General features: G+C 43.5%; 1 protein-coding gene across 5 annotated transcripts in view; it reads left to right on the top strand.

Moving 5' to 3' along the window:
* The window catches only part of diaph2 (diaphanous-related formin 2), a 389710-nt gene that overhangs the window by 315843 nt on the left and 47033 nt on the right, over positions 1–26834 (top strand). For all 5 annotated transcript variants that reach the window (XM_056440255.1, XM_056440252.1, XM_056440251.1 and 2 more), the window contains 2 exons: positions 13169–13333; positions 20194–20329. In XM_056440255.1, the coding sequence (XP_056296230.1) occupies positions 13169–13333; positions 20194–20329 (301 nt within the window). The remainder of the gene's footprint in view (positions 1–13168; positions 13334–20193; positions 20330–26834) is intronic.

The raw sequence follows: 26834 nt of genomic DNA, 5'->3' as shown, positions 1-26834 counted from the left end.
GCCCTGACTTTCTTTGCAGCATATTGAAGATGTCAATGTGGTTGTCATGATGAATGTCATGATATCAATTAGACAGATTTCATTAATGCACAGACATTCATGATCCCCAGAGGATGAATTGACATCACATAACAATTCACGAATTGTCATCTAATTTACATAACAGTCAATATTAGCACGCTAAATACAATGGTGAGCATCATGTTCTACATCACCACAATGTCATTGTGAGCATTATCAATCAGCTCAAAGCACCACTCTCCCTCACTACAGCTGTTGCTTTGGAAAGGCTGGATCATGGCGGCTTTATTCTAAAACTCATAACTTTTCATTTTCTTGGGCTTTTTCGATGTAGTTTGCTCTGCACAAATCAGCACTTCTGGACTTAACTTCTTGTTCAAGTAGATTTTCTGAGATGTATTAATGCTCACGCACAGACTAATTACAGTTTTAGTAGATTTTGATGTGCGACTGCACCTTTAAATGGATAGTTTGCTGCCTCGTTTAAATGTTGGCAAATCCTCCCTCCTTTCTACCCCCCTTTTCGCTATACCCTCCCTCCTCTCTCTCACACACTTCCCTCCTCCCTCTACTTCACCACCAGGTCCCATCCCAATTTTCGGAACTGGCTGCTCTGCTAATTCGCTCTGAGAACCCTGTTGCCGGTGCTTTGGCCCAACTCAGCACGCTGTCAGCATCAGAATGGACCTGTCCTCCTCACTTAGGATCCTGACCTGCTGTACTGGAACAACTCTTGTAAACATAACCACACAGTATTAATGAACATACTCAGCTTATTGACGGCCGACGCCGACCCGAGCGGAACCGCCCGCCAACGAGTCGCCTGTCCACCATAGTGAGGAGGTATGAGAAACCCTGAGAGGGAGGCAACGACCAACTAAATCAATGTTAACATGGTCAAACCTCTCTCCGCACCAGGAAACGCCCAAAGGGGCCTTCGTGTGGCGGTGCACCTTAGCGCTGACAAGCCACGCACTTCCCTGCCCAAGTCCTCACGCCTTTTTAAGTCCATGCCAGACGAACTTTGTGGCCACCAAACGCACTGAAGGCTTAACGCCGGTGCGATGGGGCCGTGCACTGCCTCAAACACCGGCGCCTCCAGCAGGCGGGACGACAGGCGCGACAGGCCCGTAGAAACGCCACAAAGCAGAGTGATGTCCGCGCCGAACACCACGCCCTCCAAGCGCAATCCAGTGCTCTCCAACTTCAGAGCCTGGGCGCCAGGGTCAGCGACCTGGTCCGCCGCCATGCACGTATAATCCAGGCCCAACTGGACGGCACCGATGACGACCCTGGAGAGGCAATCCGCCACCAGGTTTGACTTGCCAGCCACATGCTTAATGTCCGTGGTAAACTCTGAAATGTAGAGCTGCCGCTGCTGACGCTACCGAAGGCTCCGCCACCTTCGACATGGCGGTGAGTGGCTTGTGGTCGACAAACGCCGTGAACTCACGGCCTCCAGCAAGAAACGGAAGTGTCGCACGCCAAATAAAGACCCATGAGTTCACGGTCAAAGCGCTGTACCTCGTTCTCTGGGCGTAAGTTGGCGGCTGAAAAAGGCGAGCGTTGCCAAGCGCCTCCACCCACTGTTAGGTGCACGCGCCCGACCGCGTAGTCCGACGCATCTGTAGTGATAGAGATGGGTGCCGTGGGTGATGGGTGTGCCAACAAAGCCGCCTGCGCCAGCGCGGCCTTGACCTCAGTAAAAGCCCCCTCCGTTTCCAACGTCCAGTCGATTGCCTGGAGGGGGGTCTTGCCTTTCAGAGCCTCATACAGCGGCCGCGCGATGTGGGCAGCTCGGGCGATAAAACGGTGATAGAAAGTCACCATCCCCAGGAACTCCTGTAGCGACGGACTGTGAGCGGGCGAGGAAAAGCGCGACAGCCTCCACCTTCGCCGGCAGGTGTCGCCCGCCGTCTGTGACGCGGTGCCGAGGAAGTCAATGGCAGACAGCCCGAACTGGCACTTTGCAGGATTAATGATTAATCCATGATCGCTGAGCCGCGTGAAAAGGGCACGGAGGTGGGACAGGTGCTCTTCCACGAAGCGCTGGCGGCGAGTATGTCGTCCAGGTACACAAACACGAAAAGGCAGGTCCCGTAGCACCCGAATCCATCAGGCGCTGGAATGTCTGAGCGGCGTTTTGAGCCCAAAAGGCATCCGTAGGAACTCAAAAGCCCAAAAGGCGTAATCACCGCCGTCTTGGGAATGTCTAGAGGTGCATGGGCACTTGGTGGTATCCACGCACCAGGTCCACTTTGAAAACACCTTTGCGCCGCCAGATGCGCGAAAAGTCTTGTATGCGGCACCGGATAGCGGTCGGGCGAGTGGCGCCGCTTGAGCCGACGATAGTCCCCGCACGGGCGGAATCCGCCGTTCGGCTTAGGAATGACATGCAGCGGCGAGGCCCAAGGGCTGTCGGAGCGGCGGACGATGCCCAGGCGCTCCATAGTCGAAAACTCCGCCCTCGCCACAGCCAGCTTAGAAGGGTTCAACCGCCGGGCCCTGGCGTAGACAGGAGGACCCTCCGTCGTGACGTGGTGCTCCACGCCATGTTTGGTAGTGAGTGCAGAAAAGGTGGGTACCGACAGGTCTGGAAACTCAGCCAAAAGTTTAAGAAAAATGTCTGACCCTGACAGCGAGCTCGACAGTCCGTCGTACGCTGCGCTGCAGTGTGCACACCAGGGAGGAAAGCGTCAAGGCCAACCAAGCGTTTATTTTAACGTCCACCAACAGTCCATGGGCACAAAAAATCTGCCCCAAGCAGGGAAAAGAAATGTCCGCTGTCACAAACTCCCAGCTGAAACGCTGACCCGATGCACAAACACATAGGCCGCCGCGTCAGAGCAAATAGAACCGCCATTAGTCGTCATCAACGCGGACCATTCCCTCCACGAGCGGCGTCTTCCCTCGACGCAGGAACTACACTCCGCTGGGCACCCGTGTCACACAGAAAAAGGGTCCCGAAATGCTGTCGCTGATGAAAAGGAGCCTGCCCGTGCCGCCACGCCACGGCCACTACTGAGCGGGCCCTCCGTTTCCCGGAGGTTTGTAGCTGCATGGGCGATACACTTTTGCCTTTGTCCCAAACGCGTGCGTGGTAAAGCACTGTCCGGTGTCTCCACGCTGATTAGACATAGGCGCCTCCGCCTCCGCCACGCCGTCCTGCCTGTAAACGGGCCGCCGAGCGTCACAGCTAACGCCTCCGCTTCTGGCTCTCGTGCCGCCAGGAAAAAGCGGTCCGCCTCCTCAGCCAAGGCGCGGGGGTCTGTGATGGCCGTGTTGGCCAGCGCCGTCTGGACCCGGGGTGGCAAGCGGCGCAGGAAAACTTCCATGAACAATATCTGAGATCTTCCCCCTAGCAGATTCAGCATTTTCTCCATGAGATGAGATGGTCTGCTGTCCCCAGGCTCTGAATGTCAAGAATCTGGCGGCTCTCTCCTTAGCAGATAAGCTAAATGTCTTAAGGAGGAGCTCTTTAATCGCCTCGATTTGCCCTGTAGCGGGGAGCAGCGATGAATCCCACCAACCTGACGATGTGGAACTTCCCAGCGCGTTACCACCAGGTAGTATTTTGCGTCCCGTCACGGACCTGACGGCAGGCGAAGTGTGCCTCCACGGGCAAACCATGCCTCCGCAGCATGCTCCCAAAACTCCGCAACTTTACATAAACATCACGCTCTGCCATGTTCACTAAGTTTCTGGAAACTTTCCTAGAAATGTCAGGGTCACCACTGTAGTGCCGGAGATACGGAGTCGGAGGCGGAGTATTCAGGATCGAATTCCAAGCTTTAATATCCATCAAGGAAGAGAACCTTATCCACACAACTGCTTAGCATAGCGAGTTAGCAGGAATGACATGCATCAACCCCTGTGTCACAACTTAACTGTCCGTGTGGCAACACCATTCCTAAAGGTGAATTATGTTAACCTTACGTGTCACCACAACATCTTATTTTGAAAAACGGATGTTGTTTCACGTGGTTCTTTCTGCTAACTTTGCAAATCCGGATGTCACTTAAATCCTTCCGCTAACGTTATCAAAACCCTTGCGCGCTCCTGATGGAATGTGTTTACCGTGAGCATCAGTCTCTAGGGGCAGACATGTGAGAGTCGGCTGAGTTGACGCAGTGATTCAACTCGGGGGACGGGGACGCCGCTCGGTGCGTGAGGATCCCCTCGTGGACCTCTCACTCTGCGGCCCTCGCCGGGCGCATCGTCTCCGTTGCGGTGCGCGGCGATTGAAACGTCTGATAGTTCTCGCAGATGTTACGTCATCTGATCGGCCGTTTTGATCGGTTTGATCGGCCGTTTTGAGAACGCCGATCAAAACCGATAATGGCAATATCGGCCGATATGGATCGGCGCCGATCAGATCGGTGCATCCCTACTCTATATGTATATATATACATATATGTATATACATATATGTATATATTATGAATGAAAAGTGAAGCATTTGAGACACTGAGGTTAAGGTAGAGTCTGATATCACTGCAGTGGCACACAAAGTCTTACATTAATTACATTTTGTGAAGGGGAGGGAGATGGCATCGGGTAATCACTACTGCGTTGGCACCTTCTGTAATCCGGCGGAGAAGGGGGTTGTTGGCGAGGAGGGGGTACCGTGTGTGTGTGTGTGTATATCTGCCTGTGTGCAGTGACAAAGACGGATCAACAGGAAGGAGTTTCTCGATGGCACACGATTGATTTTCTTCCAAGGTGTTGCTTCGATTACTTTGGACAAAGTCCAGCAATTTTCAGAGAGTACTATTGTTTCACTAAACCATTCAGTTTGGTACGGATTTAATTATTTTTACCATGAGAAATAAACCTAACTTGAATACTTTATTCTTATACTTGATTCTTGGCCTCTCAGGCTCCCATTTCTCACAAGCTGAGAGTGTAGAGGCCTCTAACTAATGTTCTCTTGTTCTTTAACCCTTGTGTTGCCTTTGGGTCATTTTGACCCGATTCAATGTTTCACCCTCCTGTTACCTTTATATTTACTAACATATTTTACCCTTTGGGTTCAATTTGACGCCAGCAATTAAAACCTCCAGAAAATTATTAGAATTAATATTGATTGATTGATTGATTGATATATTTATTTGTCGTTTGCCAGAGTACAGGTACAAAAGCATCGAAATTACAAGAAAGGGTGGATGAAAGATTACAGCATAACATGAGGGAAGAAGGCGAGAAAAAACACCAACCCCCCGACTATGCCCCGAGAGGGGTACAGTGTGGGAGCAGGAAAAAAACACCTTAGCACATAAGCACATACATTTTAGACATGACTTGCAACGAGTAGGAAGGGGAGGGAGGTAATCCAACAACTGGGTGATCTAAGCCCATCCATTGGGGCAGAAGGTAACCAGCACCGACAAGCAGCCAGCCGGTCCGGCGCCATCACAGCAGCGCCAGCCACAGCCCGTCCGGTCACACTGGGGGTAAAAGCAGGCGGCGTGGGATGGGGGAGGGGTAGTGAATGCAAATCAGTATTATTGAAAGTTCGTGTGCGTGTTCTGGTATGTCGTCCTCCCCAGGCCACAACAGACAGAGTTGTCAGTCCACAAGATGGTCGATGCCATGGAGATAGCCTTGAAAGGTCCTGGGAGAAAACAACCACAGGTGTCTGTGGATAGGGGAAGGAATGAGAGATTCTCGTTTCAGTGATCTTGAGAGTTGTTGTTCCAGTAACGGCCTTGGCCAAGGCCCGTCCTGGTAAGGGAGCCGAAAACAGATAAGATTGGGATTGTTTGGTCTTCCAGTAGCTGCAATTCAATTTTGCGCAACCACTATTCCTCCATCTTCCTCCCGTTTGCCAATAGGATTTCAAATCGATCCACTTTCATTTGCAGAGCCGTCAGCTTCTCCACGATGTTATCATTCTGGCGGTTTAATGCCACAGTCTGAGTGCCAACAACTCTACCCAACGTCAATCATGTCTGGCAGCCTTAGGGGCTTTTTACAGCTGTCACCGTTTCCTTAATTTTCCGATAAGCCAGGACAGCGCCAAATCCAAACAGCAGAAATCCTGTAATCATAGTTCCGAATAGGTAGATGTCTTCTACGTCCTCCACGGAGAGTGGTGCTAGGCACAAGACCCGCCACTTGCCACGCGTCCATCGTGTATCCAGCAACATTCGTCCCAGCAGGACAGGCAGGTTCCCCCGAACCCGAGCTTCTCGTCGAGAAGATGGTGTCAATTGCGTTTAAGGACCAGTTGATTACGTCCATGGTTTTTAGTTCGAAGAGCGATGCGTAGAGAGTCTCTCCAGTATAGAGACAGACAAGACATGACGAGAGAAGCCAAGCAGGGAAGGGAAGGTCATGGGAAGGGGGGGGGAGAGAAAAAATGCGACCGCCTTTTCCAAGTTTAAGTGTGAGGCACTTTATGTTTGTTTGTTGACTACCGAAAGAACACCGACATTAAACATTGAATGGGGTCAAATTAATCCTAAAGCGGGGGGAGGGTGTAATATTGATTCGGGTCAAAATGACCCTAAGGCAACACACGGGTTAAGTATCAAGTCATTTTTTAGCCAGATCAGTTCTGAATTTTATTAATTCAAGTTTCTACTGAATGCAATGTTAGAACAATCCAAATGACTTTGTTCATGCCCTGACTTTCTTTGCAGCATATTGAAGATGTCAATGTGGTTGTCATGATGAATGTCATGATATCAATTAGACAGATTTCATTAATGCACAGACATTCATGATCCCCAGAGGATGAATTGACATCACATAACAATTCACTAATTGTCATCTAATTTACATAACAGTAAATATTAGCACGCTAAATACAATGGTGAGCATCATGTTCTACATCACCACAATGTCATTGTGAGCATTATCAATCAGCTCAAAGCACCACTCTCCCTCACTACAGCTGTTGCTTTGGAAAGGCTGGATCATGGCGGCTTTATTCTAAAACTCATAACTTTTCATTTTCTTGGGCTTTTTCGATGTAGTTTGCTCTGCACAAATCAGCACTTCTGGACTTAACTTCTTGTTCAAGTAGATTTTCTGAGATGTATTAATGCTCACGCACAGACTAATTACAGTTTTAGTAGATTTTGATGTGCGACTGCACCTTTAAATGGATAGTTTGCTGCCTCGTTTAAATGTTGGCAAATCCTCCCTCCTTTCTACCCCCCTTTTCGCTATACCCTCCCTCCTCTCTCTCACACACTTCCCTCCTCCCTCTACTTCACCACCAGGTCCCATCCCAATTTTCGGGAACTGGCTGCTCTGCTAATTCCCTCTGAGAACCCTGTTGCCGGTGCTTTGGCCCAATTCAGCACGCTGTCAGCATCAGAATGGACCTGTCCTCCTCACTTAGGATCCTGACCTGCTGTACTGGAACAACTCTTGTAAACATAACCACACAGTATTAATGAACATACTCAGCTTATTGACATCTATATAATGGACCTTTTTTTTCAGATGATGGAGCAAAGACAAACAATTTAAGATGTATTACGGCATAAATGGTTCATTCATACACGGATTTCAGTTGCTAAACATATTGTACTTCTCGTGGCCTTTACATATCTCTCTCACTCTCTCTCTCTGTCTCACACTCTCTCTCTCTCTCACTCTCACTCTCACTCTATGCCCTACATCTGCACTCCATTCCTTCATCCCTCTCTCATCCTGCTCTCGCTCTCAACATGATGGGTTGTGTCCAGTCAGTGGGCAGCTTTGGTGTAATTTGGCCCACAGGGGCTGTTGGCAGTAGGTGTGGGGATAAAGGGAGCAGGGATGGTGGGGTTTGGAGAAAAGCAGGCTTAGTGTGGGGCCTTGGATGCAGGGGCCAGCAAGCACATAGGAAAAGCATTAAATAAACATGAATGCAACTAGGTTACAGGAGATTTATTAAGGAGGCTTTTGGGCCCCCACTGTCGGGTTTTATGCAGCACTTTAACAACTCTCTCATGCACACAGGTAAACAAACTAGATAATTTATTGCCATCCTCACAGGTGGCCATTGTAAAAACAGTTTTAACTTAGTTTGGGCTCGTTTTGGCTCATTTCTCCTCTTTCTCGGTTTATCGCAACATTGAACGGAGCCTGGCTCCAAAAAGATTTTTTTTCTTCTTCTTTTTTCTTTTTTTACATCGAGGGTAAGTCTGACTTGGATATGATTTTGATGTCACTCTGTGGTGTTAAAAATGAGTGCTCTTAATCGGAGGTTACTGATGTTGAATGTACCCTTTTTGGCATGTCAAACACAGATAAAAAGTGACTGATTAAACACAGTAATGAGGACACCCGGACAGGACAAGGAACTAATTTGAGACTTTAACAAGGACAGGGCGGCTTTTGGCAACAACATGAGATTTGAGAGGGAGAGAGAATTTTAAAAACATGAACTCGTAGAGCGCTGCCATCAACATCACATTTTATGTCTGACATTGTCTCTGTGAATCAACACTGTCACATGAGATGCTGTCAGTTGTTTAAGCCAAGCCGTAGTGTGTTTAGTGACATGCTGCTATTCCACAAGCCCTTTTTGAACTCTGCATTTTTTATCCTCCACTTATTCCAGCTTCAATTATTGCAATAGTCTTCAAAATCCCTGAGCCATAAAATGCCCATATTGCATAGTATATTTGTGTTAGAATATGAACCTTAGCATAAAATCCAGAGATATCTTTAGTTGCACGGGCATTTGCAACATTGAGCACTCAAGTGTCTGGCTTTGCGTCGTAGAGTTGCAGTGCACAGGAAGTGCAGCACTTCTCTGAGGACGGCCAAAAGAGGAGAGCAGAGACTGACGAACAGGGTCGGGCCATCAAAGGCTGCGTGGCGCTTTACCACGAGTCCCATCGCCTTTGCTGGCTGCTCTGCTTCAAGCAACAAGGACACCAGACACAGCTCAGACTGCCTCCTGCGGAACATTCACGCTCGGTAGAAATGAAAGAATGAAAGAAGTTTATGTTAGAGTCAGAGACTATTATGGGGAGACTATCCAGGGGAATTGCAGAACGAATTATAAAGGGCCTGTTTTTAAAAGAGACAGTGGTGGACGGGGAAAAAATGAGAAAGACCTAGAAAAAGATCTATCGTTGGGAAAGGAGAGACAATAAAGACGACAGTGACTGTGAGAACCTGAGATAAAGAAAAGAGTAACAGGCAACCTGACTGAGAGACACAGTGTGCGTGTGCGTGTGTGCCTGTTCATTCTCTGTCTGTGTGCGTTTGATGAAGGCTCCAGCATACCGGTTGTCTCGCTGCAGGATAGTGTGTGTCAGGCTCCATCAATTTGACATGTCTTTGATGTTGAAGTACAAGGAGCAAAAGCCCAGGCAGCCTCAGTCCAGTCCCCAACGGGACACTTTACCACCATGCATGTGCATACATGTGTATTTGAGTGTGTGTGAGAGAGAATATGAGAGAGAGAGAGAGATATGGGAGGAAAAGAAACACGGAGAGCCACAAGCCACAACAAGCAGCCAATGAACCACGGCCTCAATATTTTAATCTCCCCTTCTACAAGGGAGGCAACAGTTGTGGACTCTGTAGAGAGGAACCAAGCATGTATCTAAATGTGTTATTAGCCAATTACATGACATAATTATATAAACATTAATTTTCAGTTGACCAGAATACATATTCACGCTTATTATATTGTATTCTTTGGAGGTGTTTTTTTCTCTCATTCTGACCCATTAGGGATTGTTGGGGGGGAGGGGGGTACAGTCGAGAACTTGAAACTGACTGCAGTGGGTTAGGGTTAGGGTCAGCACTGATATTATTCAATTTCACGCTTGATGAGTTGATGGTAGATTGGAACCTAGAAGGAGATTATCTTTATTTACAACAATCATTTGGAAACTTAACCGAACATACACAACTGAAGCACATATATACAGTACAACTCTGTCAGGTTTGGATGTTTAAAAGATTTCTTTCTTTGGCAAACTTTTACTTTTAAGTCTACCGGACCCCTGAGTTTTCACACACAAGTGCAGCGAGGGGGGGTAGTGGACAACAGAAGAGATAAGTGCCGACTGACGGAAACAAGGGGGATAAATCATGCCCAGGCAGACAAGGAAACAAGGGGATAGAGACAGGGACGAGGAAAGACAGAAGGATGAGTCCATCTTGCTGCTAACCTGGACTGTGCCAATGACACTGCTGTTTGAGTCAACTTCCAGTGCTTTGATTCCCTGTCAGTTACACAAAGGCCTTTTTTGCACACACACTTACATACATGTGTGATTGTGTTGTTTGTATCCACATGGGGGGAAATGTGAGTTAATAACTTTCCGAAGGACACAGCCAGGGCCGGCGATTGCTATCGGCGAACTAGGCGACTGCCTAGGGCGACAAATGGGTTGGGGGCACCCTCGAGTGTCGCCCTTAGACCTACTTCCCAAATCATAGTTAGAATAACAAGCATATTAAAACATGTTTATTAATCATGACCATCCTAGGGCGCCCCTTCAGCCACACGTTTATTTGTCAACCTGATTTTTAGATTGAATTGATGGTTATTGTCGATATTTTCCTAATTTGGGGCGGTTGCGTTAAATTATGTTACGTTAGTTACCTGAGGGCTCTAAATTACTTGGGTTGGAAGTAATATCTGTTGGCGCAGCGCATAGGCTGAGGGCCTTGAGTGCAGTCTCATTTTGCGTGAGAGAGATCGAACCCAGGTCGGTGCGATCTTTTTATTTTTTCTAAAATGTATTTCTTCATACATGGCTGTGATGCACTGCTCACTTATACAATCGTAATTGCCGAAATGGATATGAACGGTGGCTTGAAGATCTCCAGCAATATGTTTGTGAATGTGTGACGAATCTGGTGCGCGAGACAGAGCACCGCTTCAGACGTGAAGAAAACACAACACGCGCACGAGCAGGGAAACCATTAAGTTTTAAACCAGTAGGGGTGTAACACCGGCATAACGACAATGGAAATTCTGAATTACTTGAAGGAGAAGAAACTTGATTAAGTTTTTCCAAATATGTGTGTGGCCCTATAAATTGCTGTCACACTACCTGTGACAGTAGCTTCTGCTGGAAGAAGCTTCTCTACATTAAAATTACTTCAGACCTACCTGAAGTCAACCATGAGTCAGGAACGCCTCAATGGGCTGATGAGCATCAACCAAGAGGTCTCCAGTAAAATATAATTTGATGATACCATCAACGAATTTGCCATCAGTCAAATTGTAATGCTGTGTCAATTGTGAAGGTGAATAGAAATGCCAGAAGCAACTGTTCATCTTCTATTATTTGAGATGGGGATACAACTACTAAGAACTTCAATTTTTTTATGTTGTATTGGTACGTACAGTATCCATAAAAGCACTTTTGTTTGTAGAGGGTATAATTAGGGTATAGAGGGTCATAATTTGCTTAAATGTCATCACAGGTGCTTACGAGTGTTTTGCACAGTTTATGGAGTTAATTTAAACCTAACTTTGAGTGTGTAGTAAATTATCTAAAATAATAAAAAAGAAAGTGTATGTGTGGGGGGGGGGCACAAAACTCAATCTCGCCTAGGGCAACCAAAGGGCTAGAACCGGCCCTGGACACATCCATGCCTGAACCTCAATGTGGACGTCTTCCAAGATGACAACAAACAAACAAACCTTGAATAAAAAGCACGGAAGAGAAACAGTGGTTCTCACATAAGAACGGCAGAGTGATCACAAAAAACTAAATCTAGGGAACTGACAATCACAGGCCGGGTGTGCATCTGTACCTGTGACGCTGCTGCCTTATTATATCAGCATAACATGTGATGGTCTAAATCACAGTTCTCGTTCTCATTTGACAGTATCTGTGTCAATATATTTATGTCCAAACCACAAACATATTGACTAAAAAAAACACAGTGTTACAATTTTTGTTTCATTGTCTTGTTCTAACAGTCGATTATATCTGTTAAAATCATTCTATCCTCAGAAACATGAGCGGCCAGGTTAATTAAGTAAGAGAAAACAAAGGGGAACTGCCACTTTGACGTCATTGTATCTTGTTGGACACAAGTTGCTGATGTATTGAAATTGGTGCTGGTGTCATTACCTTCGCATTGAAAATGCGGAAGGTTATGTTTTGATCGCCGTGTATTTATTTATTTATTTATTTATTTGTGTATTTATTTATTTGTATGCGTGTTATTCGCAGAACTCAAAAAGTATTGAACCGAATCGCATGGAATTTGGTGGGATGATTGGGTCAAAGGTCAAGGTCAAAGGTCATGAACAGGTCAAATCTTCTTGAATGGCATGACATTTGGTGGGATGATTGGTTATTATCCGGGGACCATTTGATTAGATTTTGGGATCAATCGTGTCAAAGGTCAAGGTCAAGGTCATGGAAAGGTCAAAATCTTTTTTTTACCATAGCACGATACATTTGTGTCCAATTGGCATGCAACTAATGCCAAAATGTTCATAATTCAATGCCCAATCTTGTGATATGCGAAGGTATGCGCTCTACCGAGTGCCCATTCTAGTTTATATTGCAACTAGGTGCATATACGTATGTGTATAGTTGCTGGTGTGTGTGTGTGTGTGCGTGTGTGTGTGTGTGCGCATACCTGTGTGCGTGGGTTCTTGGGAGTAAGTGCGGTCTCCATGAGGTCAGTGGCTGCTGTGATAATGCTGAACTGATGCCGGCTGTCAATAGCCATTCACCAGGAGAAAAGTGCTCGCCTGTTCAGTAAATTACACAGTGCGACGTGAGCTGTGAAGTTCACAACGACCTGACCCCACTGTTGTTGAGAGAAACAATAGAACAATGACTGCAATAAGCTTTTCCAGCAACCATCTGTGTCATGCTGCTGACTACAAAACACCTTTCCATTATTCCCGGGCTGCAGCTATTAGCTCACCATGGCATTGACTCCAAAGTGATTTAGAGAGGTTATTGTAATGGCACATTAGATTGTCTCTGACCCTTCTTCATCCAGTCTTTTGTTTTGTTGACCTTGACATAGGTGGGCTTTTCAAACGCAATAAAAACTGAAGTGATCATTTCTCAAAAAGGCTTGTTTTGTCCGGAATGCATATGTTTGTGAAGTGTCCTTATACTGCTGATTACAGTAGTATTATAGTAGTTTTGTCTTAGTTTGAGTTGTGAATGTCTCCATTTCTCCTTAACTCTGTTTCTCTCACGACTTCTCCAAGCATTCACGGGAGCAGTATGAAAAACTGTCAACGATGCACAAAAACATGCAGAAGCTCTACGAGAGCATAGGCAGCTATTTGGCCTTTGACCCCCACTCGGTCAGTGTGGAGGATTTCTTCGGAGAACTGGCCAACTTCCGCATCCTCTTCATGGTGAGTATATAGATTATGGTTTGGCACATGTACATATAAAATCTCATGTTTATGTTTCTTTTCCAGCTGAAACGCACACAAACTAACCGAAGCCCACTATTTGACTTTGTGTCATTGAAATGTGAACACAATTTGAGTGTCAGATACGCACACATCTTCATCAGATTTCCAGGAGGTCCTAACACACACTACATCAGTATTATTTTCTGGATGAAACTCATTTCAACGAGAACATATTTTTAGCAGGAGTAGCCGTGCTGTATACATGCATGCTCACAACACATGTTTATTAATGTTTAGAATAAATGTTGCACACTTGGACACATATGACATATGACAAGCAAACACCAAATCATCTGAGAACTAACAAAGCGCTCTTCTGCCCATCCCTCCTGGCCCCCCCCCCCCCCCCCAATATTCCTGGTGTCAGGATGATGATTTGGTATCTAGAAGGCATGCGCTCAGTCTTCTTAATCCATGTGTTGTGAATGGCAGGTCCCCTTGTCTGAATCCTCCCTCCTTCTCTCTTTATTCTAATAATCATCTCAAAACCAACTGTTCATTCCCACTGATCAAAGGGCACCAACACACAACACAACGTTCCCTCAAGGATTCCAGAGTTGCATTTTCTAAAAGAGGCATCCACCCAAAAAAATAAATTATTTTCTCAAGCAAATAGCTGCATATGAATATTTTATGACTGATTTAAACTTTCCTGCTATGGATAAGGGGAGGGAACTGCGTGTGATAACGTGTTGAGCTGTAGAAAGTGTGTGTGTGTTGTGGGTGGGGGGGGGGGGTCTGGGTATAAATTAATGTATTCATATAAAAACAATCCCGAAATCAGCATTTCCTTCAGATATTATTTATAGTTTTTGGCTCCTCAGAAAGGCTAATCCCATCTGCTTGCCGAGAACAAGGAATCAATGGCTGTTTCTACTTACTCTGAAAATAACTGAGCTGGCTCCTTTGCAACAACATTTTGGGGACATGTCTGCTCGTTATTTATCTTTGACAAAGCCGATCTACATCAACCCTCACTGATCCAAATGGCAAATCTAATGAATATTATGACTTCTTGGCAGCTCATATTTGAGGGCAGAGCCCTCAATTTAACTCCTTGATATGCCAGGTGTGCATCAGACTTTTATTTCAAAATTGAGTTGTTTGACCCAGACATTAAATGTTTGCTAACTTCCATCTGCCCTGTGTAATGCATTCACAGGGCAATGCATCTGCAGTATTAAATAATTCCATCGCAATACAGTCACCTTAAATTGCTTTTACTATAAAGCAAGGGCTTAATGCGCCCGACTGACATGAGCATTTGAGTAAACGCATTGACAGACAGTCCTCACAGAACTGAATGAAACTGATAAGAGAATCCATTAACTCTAGTTCCCTTCTGTTTCATCTCTCTTTCACTCCCTCACTCGCGTCCCATTCTCCTTTTCTTTTTTTTCTGCGCTCAATGAAATATTATTTGATTCCGGCAAATGGAGACAGTATTCGAAGAGTCCAACAATTTGTTAATTTAATGCTGCTTCCATATTCTGAAATAGAGTATGAGTGAAATGCAATCGTAGGGTTTGTATGTGTAATCCTGACCAGGAGCATTGGGGATGAGGATTTTCCCATTAATTAGTTGTCAAAGCGCCGCAGATGGGCCGGGATGAGCTCACACTCTTCTTTGTTAATTAAGTGACTTTCTAAGACCAAAAGATCCAGACCGGGTTCCCAAAGTAGTAAGATAGAGCATCTATGAGTGTGTGTATGTGTGTGTGTGTTTCTGTGTGTGTCTGTGTGTGTCTGTCTCTCTTTCTCTCCAGGTGTATCTGTCCATGTTTGAGCCCATTTGATATTTCTAAAGCTTACTAATTCCTCCACAATATGACACATTATCATAATCACTCTAATAATGCTGAAGATGATGCTCTGGCAGTGCCCCCCGCCCCTTCTCGTGGAATAACTGTCACGTTTCCTCATTATTTTTCTCTTATGCTAGCATGACATAAAAAACATTGCACCATATTTTGGAGGTCACCTCCCAATATGGGAATACATCTATGCCGCAGAGCAGAAGTCTCACAATCTGTAACCTATAACTTCTTGGAGCCCCCCCCCCACACACACACACACACACACATTGGCACACAGTGTAGCAGATGGCTAATAAACACATTTGCTGCTTAAAGCCCAGACTGTAGTGTTTGTAAAATTCAAATGAGATATAGCAGTGACGCTCTCTGTGTGAGATCACTGGTGCAACTGAGCTCGTTGCTCCCTCATTGGATTGGCAAAGTTGTATGCATGCGAAGGGCGCCGTGCTGTGGGATAGGTATTGTGTTATGCAGGGTCAAGGAACAGCATCAAATACATAGCATGAATTATTGAAAGAACAAACCCCGAAAAGGAAGATGGTGCCTTGCCCTTGTGGGTAGATTGGACCTGTGGGTTTCACAACATTTAGTTTTCCAGCCGATAGAGGAGTACTTATAATCTCCATCTTAGACACACCGGAGGCCACGAGAAGAAATGAGTGTATGTCACATCCATGGCCTCTGGTGTGTGTAAGATGGACAGGCTTTTAGGCTCATGAAGCCTCAATGTGCCACCTCAATAGTGTTGTTGACAACCCCAGCTGCCATGATGGTGCTATTATGCTAAACCACACGTTTTGTTTTGTCTTTTCAAGAAGATTCTTACTCTAGATTTGCATACTATTTACATACCCCCTTGAGCAATATGTATACAATACCTGCGCCGCATTTCCCAACTTGAGCCCAGAGGGGTTCAGGGCACAAAGCCAATCATAAGCGTGTGGAGGTACACTTTTTTTAAAGGATTATGAGGTAGAATCAAGGCCGCAGAGCACACTGTCTCTCATGGTCGATATTCGTAGGGGAAATATATTTTGACCTTGTGGGTTAGTTCGAAGTGCTGCACTACACTTCTAACTTATTTCTAGTGTATCTTTTGTTCATCTCTTCATGCAGTATTTGTTAAAACTTTTCAAAAATACGTGCCTGATCATTATTCTTTTTTTAAAGTATTTCTAAGAATTTGTATTATTTAGTTTGCAAACAGAATCCTCCATTTGTTGATTAGTAGCCAGTACAAAAAATGAAGTGTGTCATTTTCTTTCTTCTTCCATCTCTTATACTCAAAGCAAAAATATCACCGAAGAAACATTAATAATACCTGTCATCACAGAAGGCCATGCGATGTGGTCAATATTTCTGGAAAAGCTTGTAAGTGATCCTTGTGTCCAAGGACAGAGGATGTTGTATGTACTCTGAGGAACATTTTTGATTATTTATATTAGGCTCAACAAATAATATTGAACGTTATTAAATGAATAAACCTCCATGGTGAATGGAATTGCATGCATTGATACTTTCTAGTACACTAATGGCAGAGGCTGCCGACAAGATGCCAACCAGATCAGGGTCTACTCGAATTGGTAATTCACACATTCATTGTGTGCGTACACACACAAATGCAGGTACGTAAAAGTTTTTTGTGAGCATGTGGACCTCGACAACATGTTTTACCAGTTTGTGGATATGATCTGGTTGTCCTCCCAACACATAGTAGGTGTCCTATTGAGCATCTCAGCTCTTTTAACGAGAACAAAACTGAAATGCTGCAATCAGAGAACTCTTCAATCTCTCTCTCTCTTTCTCTCCCTCTCTCTCTCTCAATTAAATTCAGTTCAATTCAGTTAAATTCAGTTTTGTTAAATTCAATCTGACTTTAAAGTTTCCAAGAACAAGGTGGCCACTGTATTAAAACACAAAAATAAACACAATATGTTTAGCATGAAAATGAACACAACAACACAACATTACAACTGTGTTCTAATAATCAATCATTGAGAAGTCATTAAACTCTTTAAATCTGGGATTACAGAGTTGTTTTCATATTTTCATTTACATTGTCATCAAACGAGCCACACTGTTGCACTGAATGACATGGTCTTTCATTTCAATAAACACTGGCTCTGTAATAGTAGACATTATTCTAAAAGCACTTAATCTGCTGGATGCATCTGTTTTCGGAATATATACATTTTTTATTGACAGTATGCTATCACATGCTAAAATATATAAGGAAGAAATACATTTATTACAGTCCAAAATCACAAATTTGAATGTTACACCACTGATGTTCATAAGAAATCAAATATAGACTTGTAGATAACTTATTATTTTATATATATAAAAAATTATATCAATATTGATATTATGTATTTATTTGTTTGTCGTCGATCTATTTTTTTTTTTTTTTTTTTTACAAATGTACCAATTTATTCATGCTTATCTTTGGTCAAAGAGATTACAAGTTTAAAATGCATTCCCAAACTGTAATATTACTTTTGACGAATAGAAGTAAGAGAGTGAAAAAACAGTGATGCACACTTCCAGAACAACTGAACTCATGAGGTGCAACTCTTTAAATTATAGGGGCACATTCATACATAGTCACACAGATTCTTGAAAAGGCCTTTTATGAGGACTTCCTAGAAAACCGCTTGGTGCGAGTCTAGACTCTGTTTTGAAGCTCATGGGAGGGGTGTACAAGGACACACACACACACATACAGATGGCACTGTCTTCAGGTGCAATTTGGGTTCAGTATCTTTCCCAATGACACTGGACTGGAGGAGATTGATTTCTTGGAAAAAAACTGATAATTTAAACAACTTATTTGATTTTATATGCTATTTTAAATAGTTTCATGCTAAAGCCACATTCGTAAATACGTATTGAGTAGACTGTGGGAATGAATGGGTATTATAAATGTGTATTTTGTTTAGCTCAAGTAGAAGTTCAAAGTAGACACTAGATTGTTTTCACTTCAATGCATATTTAAGCTCTCACCAGGTGGCACCATAACTGCCCAAAATAACTTATTTCTATAGTCACCTGAAATGAGGTATCTACTTTGATCTTTAGTAGATGAAAGTACTTTATACACTCAATGAAAACAATGGATTTTTTTATACAAATATTTGTAAACAAAGAAACCAGATATGTTGTATAGAGTTTCAAATCTGATTCTTTTCACTTGAAAAACACATCCCACGAGGATTGTTTATCTCTTGTATGTCCTCCTATAATATAATGTTGCAAAGAAAATGAGACCTGATAAAATCAGTTGTTGCCAACGGCAAAATAGAGGCCGTCAAAGAGAATGGAGAAGGGAAAATCAAAAGATCAGTGAACACATTTGTTGCTATGGCAATTAGTAGTGCTGTGTGATTAGAGCAACATAATTACATTGCATAATCATGTTTACAGTCAGAATTAGTTGTTTGTTAAAAATAAGTTTAGCCAGCAGGATCGTATTTGTAATCTGCATAATTTATGGTCCAATTTATTCTGTAGACGCTGAGCAACGCAGCGATATTACCTCCAAAATGACCTGACAGTGGACGAGGACAGTAATCAATCTGATTTGTGCTGCCAGTGCTGCCCATCACTTGAACAAAATGCACACGTTAACTATTTCGTTGCTGAATATACATCACAGCTCTCATCCACTCTGATTCAAAAGAGCAGCAAAGTGCACACAGTCGATAGCCCTCATAGTGTAGCTGCGTCATTTACACAGCCGTGATGTGGTGATGGAATGTAGGTTGATTTTGAGTGTTCACCGACAGCTGACGAAGCGAGACGTCCCTTATATTCTCGTAATACACATATTACAAAAACACATTCACTCCCTGTTATTATTCTGCCCTGTCTCGGTCTGCCTCTCTCTCTCGGTCTCTCTCATTGCCCTTGTCATCCAACAAGGAGACAGTGACAATGAGGGCGTGTGTCCTTGGACATGGAGCAAAGCTCTACTATTGACTGGCATGATGAGCTGCTCTTACCTTGTTCCTTCCTCACAATCCCTGTAATCCCTCTGTTTCAGCTGCCAACACGACACACACATCAGCACCACTGGGGCATTCGATTGGGGGGAGGGAGGGGGGCTACTGTCGCCACTTATTATATCAGTGCACAGACAGGGCCATGCCTTTACTTACACACACACACATATGCATACATCAGGGAGAACATCACAGATGAGCAGAATCACACAGATGCCCGTGGACAGCATAGGCACACAGGCCTATACGTCTGTACCCATATACAGTCTGACCTCTCACATGCATAACACCTATGATGGGTCCTGTCAAGCACTCTGCCACAGGCCTGGGATGAGAGAACATTTTGTTGTCTCCAAAGGTCACACGGCTGCATCTTACTTTCTGTTGGCACAAGAACAAACTGACACATTTGTAAAGGCTGAATCCGTACCGTTGATTATCTCTCTTTCTCTGACTCGTTTCTGACATTTCAGCCGGTCACGAAGGAGGAGGAGGATAATATCTCTGTCTCTGCCTGACACACTGCTGCTACTCTTTTCTCATGCAATGGCTCCCCCATATTGTCAAAGGAAATATCCTTGCATGGTACATGTATATGAGGATCATCGAGCCTTTGTTTTGAGAGCTATATTGATGTATTATTGACAACAAATCAACTCTGTGTGTCATTGAAAGTATGTAAAGCAGTGCAGACGCCTCGCAGACAAATACGCTTGGATTAAAAGGGATGATATATTGTTTATTCCAGCAGTTTATCTCCGACTATCAAACCCTTCTCTGAATAGGAATTTGCTGATGGCAGGCTGCCGCGTATGAACACTTTGCAGTAGCAAAGACACGAAGAGTTGGGGGGACATGAGACGGATTCTGATTGTGTGTGTGTGTGTTCGTGTGCGTGTGTGTGTGTGTCCGTGTGTGTGTGTGTGTGTGTGTGTGTGTGTGTGTGTGTGTGTGTGCGTGCCTGTCTGCGCCTCATCAGGAAGCAGTGAAGGAGAACCATAAGAAGAGGGAGATGGAGGAGAAGATCAAGAGAGCCAAGCTGGCGAAGGAGAAAGCGGAGCGGGAGAAGCAGGAGCGGCAGCAGAAGAAGAAGCAGCTGATTGACATGAACAAAGGTACGCCACTTCTCCCGGGCCACAGAGACGGGGATGCAGGTGGGGAGTTAGGACGAGGGGAACAGGAGGATAGAAAGGGGGTTTCATGGAATTGTGCTTCACACAGATTTGAACTCTGAAGGAAGACAATAAAGTGGAGGAGCTGGGGGGGAGTCATCTTTTTCAGCTGTAAAGAAATCTCATACTTAGTCCCGAAACAATGCTCCAAAACAACAGACAGATTATGCTACTTTTTTGCCATGGTACATTTAGCCACGTAAAAAATAACATTCTCTCTTGCATTTCTAAAGATGTAACACTCAATAACTATAATTCAGTCATAGTACCAGCTATTGCAATGTAGTCATTTATATTTACATGGACTTTGTTTAAGTCCTCTAAAACATATTACAGTGGCAGGCAATATGTAGGTCACATGTAAAGACAGGAAGCTGTGGTCTCCTTATAAAAGAGGCTGACGGTGGATCTCGATACCACTTCTCATGCTGGTGTTTTTCGTTTTCATCACCGGTCATGTGCAATCAACACGACAGATAAATAATCATTCCTCCATGTGCAGTCAGCGCGCTGTATTTGTTGTTAACCGCTGGAATTACTCTATTGTCCTCGAGCGATGCCAATAAACCATGTATTGATCAGTGGAAGTTGAAGTTGTTCAGACATGAACAATTAGGGCAACATAGCTGGATGCCTGTGTCTAGTTATACCAATAACATTGAGAAGAAATTGCAAGCCTGATGGGGCTTTGCAAGTAGTGTGTGGTCTTTTGTCAAATGTTTTGACAAACAGGCTGGGATTTCCACAATTCACTAGCTTCTAAATGTCAGCTTCAGCCAAGGACCTCTCTGTAGCTCAGCCACATGGGGAAATGTACGTATGCCACAAACTCTCCCAGATAACTGATGCATGGTTCAGCTTCTTCATTTTCTATTTGTTTTATTCCTTTATTTTCTCTGAGCAATGACCTCTTTGAAAGCTTCTCTTTTAATAATCCAACAAGGCTGAGCTGAAGGGGTCGGTCTACCCTTCTCTCTCATGCTGGCTAACCAGATGAAGTAGGTATGATATTAAATATTTCTACCAGAGCAGATTTTGATCTCAGTTTTTGAAAACCATGATATGACATGCATGAATAAAACATGAGGATGACATGGGCAACGTAGCCTGCATCCTTGGAGATAGTGGGGATTGTCCTCCACACCAACCCATAGTTGGTTGGACTGTCACGATCACAGTGACCTTGGCAGTCATGAAATACACACTTGAATTCAAAGCTATGGTAAACCCAAGCTACTTCTTTTACACTGTCAAGGCTCTTACCTGCGCTGACTACACATTTTCATTAAACCTTGAATAGTTCCCGGTCTGTGTACCAACTTGTCGCTAACGCCATCAGAGAAAGGACAATCGGCTGGATGCTGTGAATGGAAATCTGAACTTGAGCCAGAAGCAGGTTGAAGGTTACAGCGAGCTCGGTATTCTGCACTTGTGTTCTCTCAGTTTCTCTGTTAGCTTTTTGGTTGGAACACACATAGCATCATAGTCAGTGTTTTCTTGTTGCACACATCTTTCTTTTCTCTGCCTCCACTTCTCTCAGTTGACAGCCTTGGCTTGAGAGTCTTGGCTCGTCTCTTCCTTTCTGTTCGAAAATTCTGTGCGCTTCAGATATTTTGAGTAAGTTATTTGAGGAGCCTTTTCACATCAATATTGCATGCCGAGCATCAACCATGTTTTCTGTGAAGGTTGATGAAAATATGGTAGCGTTCGGCACAACAATGTTTTTTTTGAAATTCCTCATTAATTAATCATGTGTGAACATTTTTCACAATAATTTAGCATTTGAAAGGTTGAAAGGCTAACTGATTCGTTAAAATAGATCTCCAGTTTGGATCCTAACCTTGGTTTCAGACAGATACATAGGATTATTGACCAAAATGTAGTACGGTTTTCTCACTCGTATGTTTATAAATCCATAAGCATTAACAGATGGAGTAAACATATGGCCATTGTATTACAATAATTAAGTACAAGTTAATGTCTCTTTCATAGATTTACTGATTTTATTGCTAAGACTTTTTGATGGATCATACTATTGTGTTTGTTGCTATTTAAAGAGGCTATTTTTGAGAGAGGATGGATTTGATGTAATTTCACAAATTGCGACCTAATCCTCTTCGCTTGCAAACGATTAACAATGAAAGGCATATTTAATGAGAGTTTAATTAATTTAACTTGTGCCAGGATTGCACTAGGTTGGGGGAGGGAAAACAGTCAAATGCTTTTCGGGAACTGATTTAAAATATAATATAAAATGTATATATTTGTCTCCTATTTGATCTTGAGATTATACCCTCTGTAAATGCATTGATATGTGCAGTGCTTCAACACTCGTGATTGATGGATGAGACAAGTGCAGAGCTAAACGTGTTTTCCTTGTAAAGTATTAGAAATCCTCATGGAGGAAATTGCTTATGAAATCATTACCCGCTCACCCCATTTGTTTTAATTTGCTCTAAGTGGTTTTCCATATTCTCTTGAACTGACCAGATGTTCAACATTTACCAAATTGCTTTACTTCACTGGGAATAACTGTTGAACACTGCAGAATAAATCCAAACTCACGCTTCTGTTTAAAGATGGTTTAGAATGGTGGTTCATCACAGCGGGATTCTTTTTTTCTTCTTCTCCCAATGAAACAATATGAAACAATATAAAACAATGTTGCAAGCAGCACGCCAAGTGCGTCTGGAATCGGAGCATGGGAGAGCATCTGGACTTTGTTTCTCGAAGGCATTTGTGAGGAGTAGCAGGCCCCTCTGGTCACGTACGCGGCTGGCATCACCGGGGTCAGTGCCCCCGTCTGGGGCAAGTGTCTGCACCCACATGTCAACTGTGTACCCCAGTCAAATCCACTAAGCTTTGAACACAGCCGGAGAGCGCACATGCCGCTTTGAGCACAATGCGACTTGGCATTAGGCACATAGAAATAAACAAACAAGGACAACAACAAAGTTATTTGAACATTTTATTTAGTCCAGGCAATTTTCCCAGGTACTAGACCACAAAGAACTAGTAGAGAACTTTGTGTTTAACATATTTGTTGTCAACTTTGCTCAGGCCTACTTTATACAGTATGGTTTTCACTATGTTAAAAGTTGTAGTAGCTCGTGTCGCCGCCTACTTCACCATATAAACCTCTGAAAAACATTGTTATTGCCAACCTGAGGAATATCAAGTTTAGAGCATATTGGTTGGAGCCTGCAAGCTTCACAACACCTTTTATTGGTGCACATTACCTGACTACACACATTAAATGTAATCCAACTGGATTTATGTATGAAAGGGAACTATTTTCATAACGAGCTCTCAATATATGACTATTTGATTGGGAAACAAATGTGTTGACCAAACTATGTCCAAATAACTATTAAAATTGACGAGCAGTAATATTTGGAACATAAAAACACATAAAGATGCTCCACAGATGCTGCTTTTATGACAAAATGTTACCTGCAAAGTGATACTTTCCCCCGTATGAATTAGAGCCCTCTCAGCCGCTTCAATCTATTCTTGCAACAGTTTGCCAGCCGAATGCAGACCCATACAGCGAGTTGCTCTGAGGGAATATAGAGAATGTTATCGTGTAAAATAGGCTCTGTCAAGGTGTTAATATAACGAGTGAACACACATCATTATCATCTTTAATGTGGTCATCTTTGTTCACACAACAGCTGGAAGTTGTGTCTACTGATATATAAAAATGACTGAGCCCATTAATAGGAAACCTTGGTATTATTATATTAAACAGCTCAAACCAACACAGCCATAGATTTTTAACAAAATGTCCAATAATGTAAGACCCTGGTTTATTGTTCATTATAAGTAAAATGGTCTTATATATCCATTTCAATTTATTTTACAATTATTCAACATCTTTCTTTTACTCTAAAAGCTTTTCCTTTGGTGCTGTTAATAGTTGTCTGGGTGTTTTTTCACATTCGTCAAGGCCTGCTGGGACGAGGTCTCCATGTGCCTCTGATTCTGTGCAGAGAGCGGTTGGCATCTTGACAATGATGCGCCTGCAGCTTCTATTTATGCATCCTTCTTGTCAACCTTTCACACGCTGAGGATGAACTAGGGTATGTTGACATAAATATATGTGGGCTCCTCTCAAAAAAGCATTCCGTTAACTAAATACAAATAAAAATAAGTTAGTTTCGGCTGCATTTCAGTGTTTGCATGTTTTTACACATCAGTCCTTTTCAGACATTTAAATGTGCTTCTAAGAAGATTCACGCCTAGCATTTGCGAGGTAATAAACATGTTGGATCCACATCCACACAAACTAAAATTCAACCATTTGTATAGGCTAATGGAGTTTATTTAGAGTCCCCTGTATTGATTATATGAAGCCATCGTTTCCTAACCACAGTGTTGTATCTATTGTTTCTCATGTCTGTGCATTTTCCTGAAAGACAGCTATGGATGTTTAGTTTTTTCTTTTGTTGACTAATGCACATTTTATAAATTAAATTGTCTAATAGTGTGGCATGCTAAACTAAATGAACATATTGTCATGCAGTTGTCTGACTGGCTGTGGCCGACAGAGCCCCGTCAGCAGTAACAGTGGCAGAGATGTGGATTGATGGCTTTGTGCGACACTGACAGCTGCCGGAAGGCCAGGGCATACCTGCGTCGCTGCCATGCCAGCTAGGTGATCATAGACAAGGGCTGACAGGCCGCAGCGGGGTGGTCGGGGTTAGCTCGCTAAGTTTGTATAGTGTCTCTGCAGCACAGTCGACATGGCAAACAATATCACCAGGGGAGATAGCCTTACAGCGCCGTGAAGGTCAGAAACTTATGGAGATAAAAGAAATGTGTCTTCGAAGACTCACCATTCTTCAGCTTAGCTGGGGAAATGAAGCCGGTATTAGGAAGCTAAAGCTGACCTTCATGTTCGCCACAGAATATAACAAAAAAGGACAGACCTTTCTAGGATCTAATGATGATTTATGGCAAAATGCCTCTGAATTTGCTGCCTGTTTATTCCCTTAAGTGTCATTTCTTTGTCACGCCACTGATGGCTTTCATGCCGGGTTATATATTTGTAGTATCTGATGAGTTATAAAAATGCAGAATCTTTCGCTACATCTGTATATGGATGTTGCTGCAGTGCAATGGCAAACTCTGAGCAAATTGCTTTTTTTCCTTGTCCTTGCATTTGAGCTGTCGCTCCAGAGTGCAGGATGTGCACAGCATGCGCTGGAACTCCTGATTATAGATTGGTGAATTCCATCATTACCTTGAGAGATGGGAAGAAGGGCACCCGGATTATCTGCTGTCATACACCCATTCTAATAAATAACAGCATATTAGATGTGCTATATCTCCGGTCGAATTCGGAATCTGCCCCAAGGCGATGATGCTGCACAGAATATGGCTCACCGCATCTCAACTCAGAGCAAACCGCATGGATTGAAACATGCAGAATAAGAGAATTATTCATAAACAAATTACATGCAAGCATTAACAAAATCTGATTGACAGCAGAATGTCATGTTGAAAGTGAAAGTACTACAATAAGATACTCATCCTCCCAGATTGTACCATTTCCAATGCATTTCCAACGATATATTTGACAACATGAGAAAAACAAGCCTGGCTTCATAGGACGCCTTTTAATATTCTATGATAAATACCATAGTTCATTAGCAATTAAAGGCAACACCAGGGAATATTCTCTCACATGTTGTCTTTCTGCTTCTTGCAGTAATTATCTCAAACTGAATATGTTTTTTTTTTATTTTGTAAAGTCTTGTGGCACTCCGTATCGAGAGAAAGACATAGAACACGAAGGAGATTGCACCTTAAAGCTTTTAATCCTTTTTATCTTTTATCTTTCACTTAATTTAGTTACGGTCCCAATCAAGGAAGTGAGACATGCATCAGATATCTCTTTCCGGTTTCCCCCCCTCTTATTGCAATCTGTGTGCCTCTCTGTCTGTGTCTCACAATCACTATATTCATGCTGCCATGTTCTGTTCTCTCATCCCGATGCTTTCATTAATGTTCCCCTTCTTCTTGGTGAACTCAGCTGCGACGCAGTTGAATCCCATTCATTTGTGGACGCTTCAAATGTCAGACCATTTCCCCTCCCAGATCTGGACCTCTCCAGTCACTTCATAGTCAATCCCACCTCATTACTTTCACTACAAAGACCAACAAATCCCATTGTCGAGCCCATATAGCTGTCCCAGACAGCACACCGCTGATGTAAACAGCCTAATTGTTTTTGGTTCAGATCTAATCTTGATCTGGGTTCTAAAAATCTGCATCCTCTATCCAAATGTGCCACACATGTAAAATGGGTAAAGTGTGCTGCTCTGGATGGACGAAGCACAACAGTTTTATAGTATCTCAATATACTTCCACATGCCAAAGCCTCTTTGACCTTCCCGTCATTGTGCTAACCCGATTCATTTATGCCAAAAGTCTGTACAGTTAT

This window comes from Pseudoliparis swirei, chromosome 19 (genome assembly GCF_029220125.1).
Source record: "Pseudoliparis swirei isolate HS2019 ecotype Mariana Trench chromosome 19, NWPU_hadal_v1, whole genome shotgun sequence".
Taxonomy (NCBI): domain Eukaryota; kingdom Metazoa; phylum Chordata; class Actinopteri; order Perciformes; family Liparidae; genus Pseudoliparis; species Pseudoliparis swirei.
Note: the sequence above shows the minus strand (reverse complement) of the source record. Positions and strands in the feature narration are given on the sequence as shown.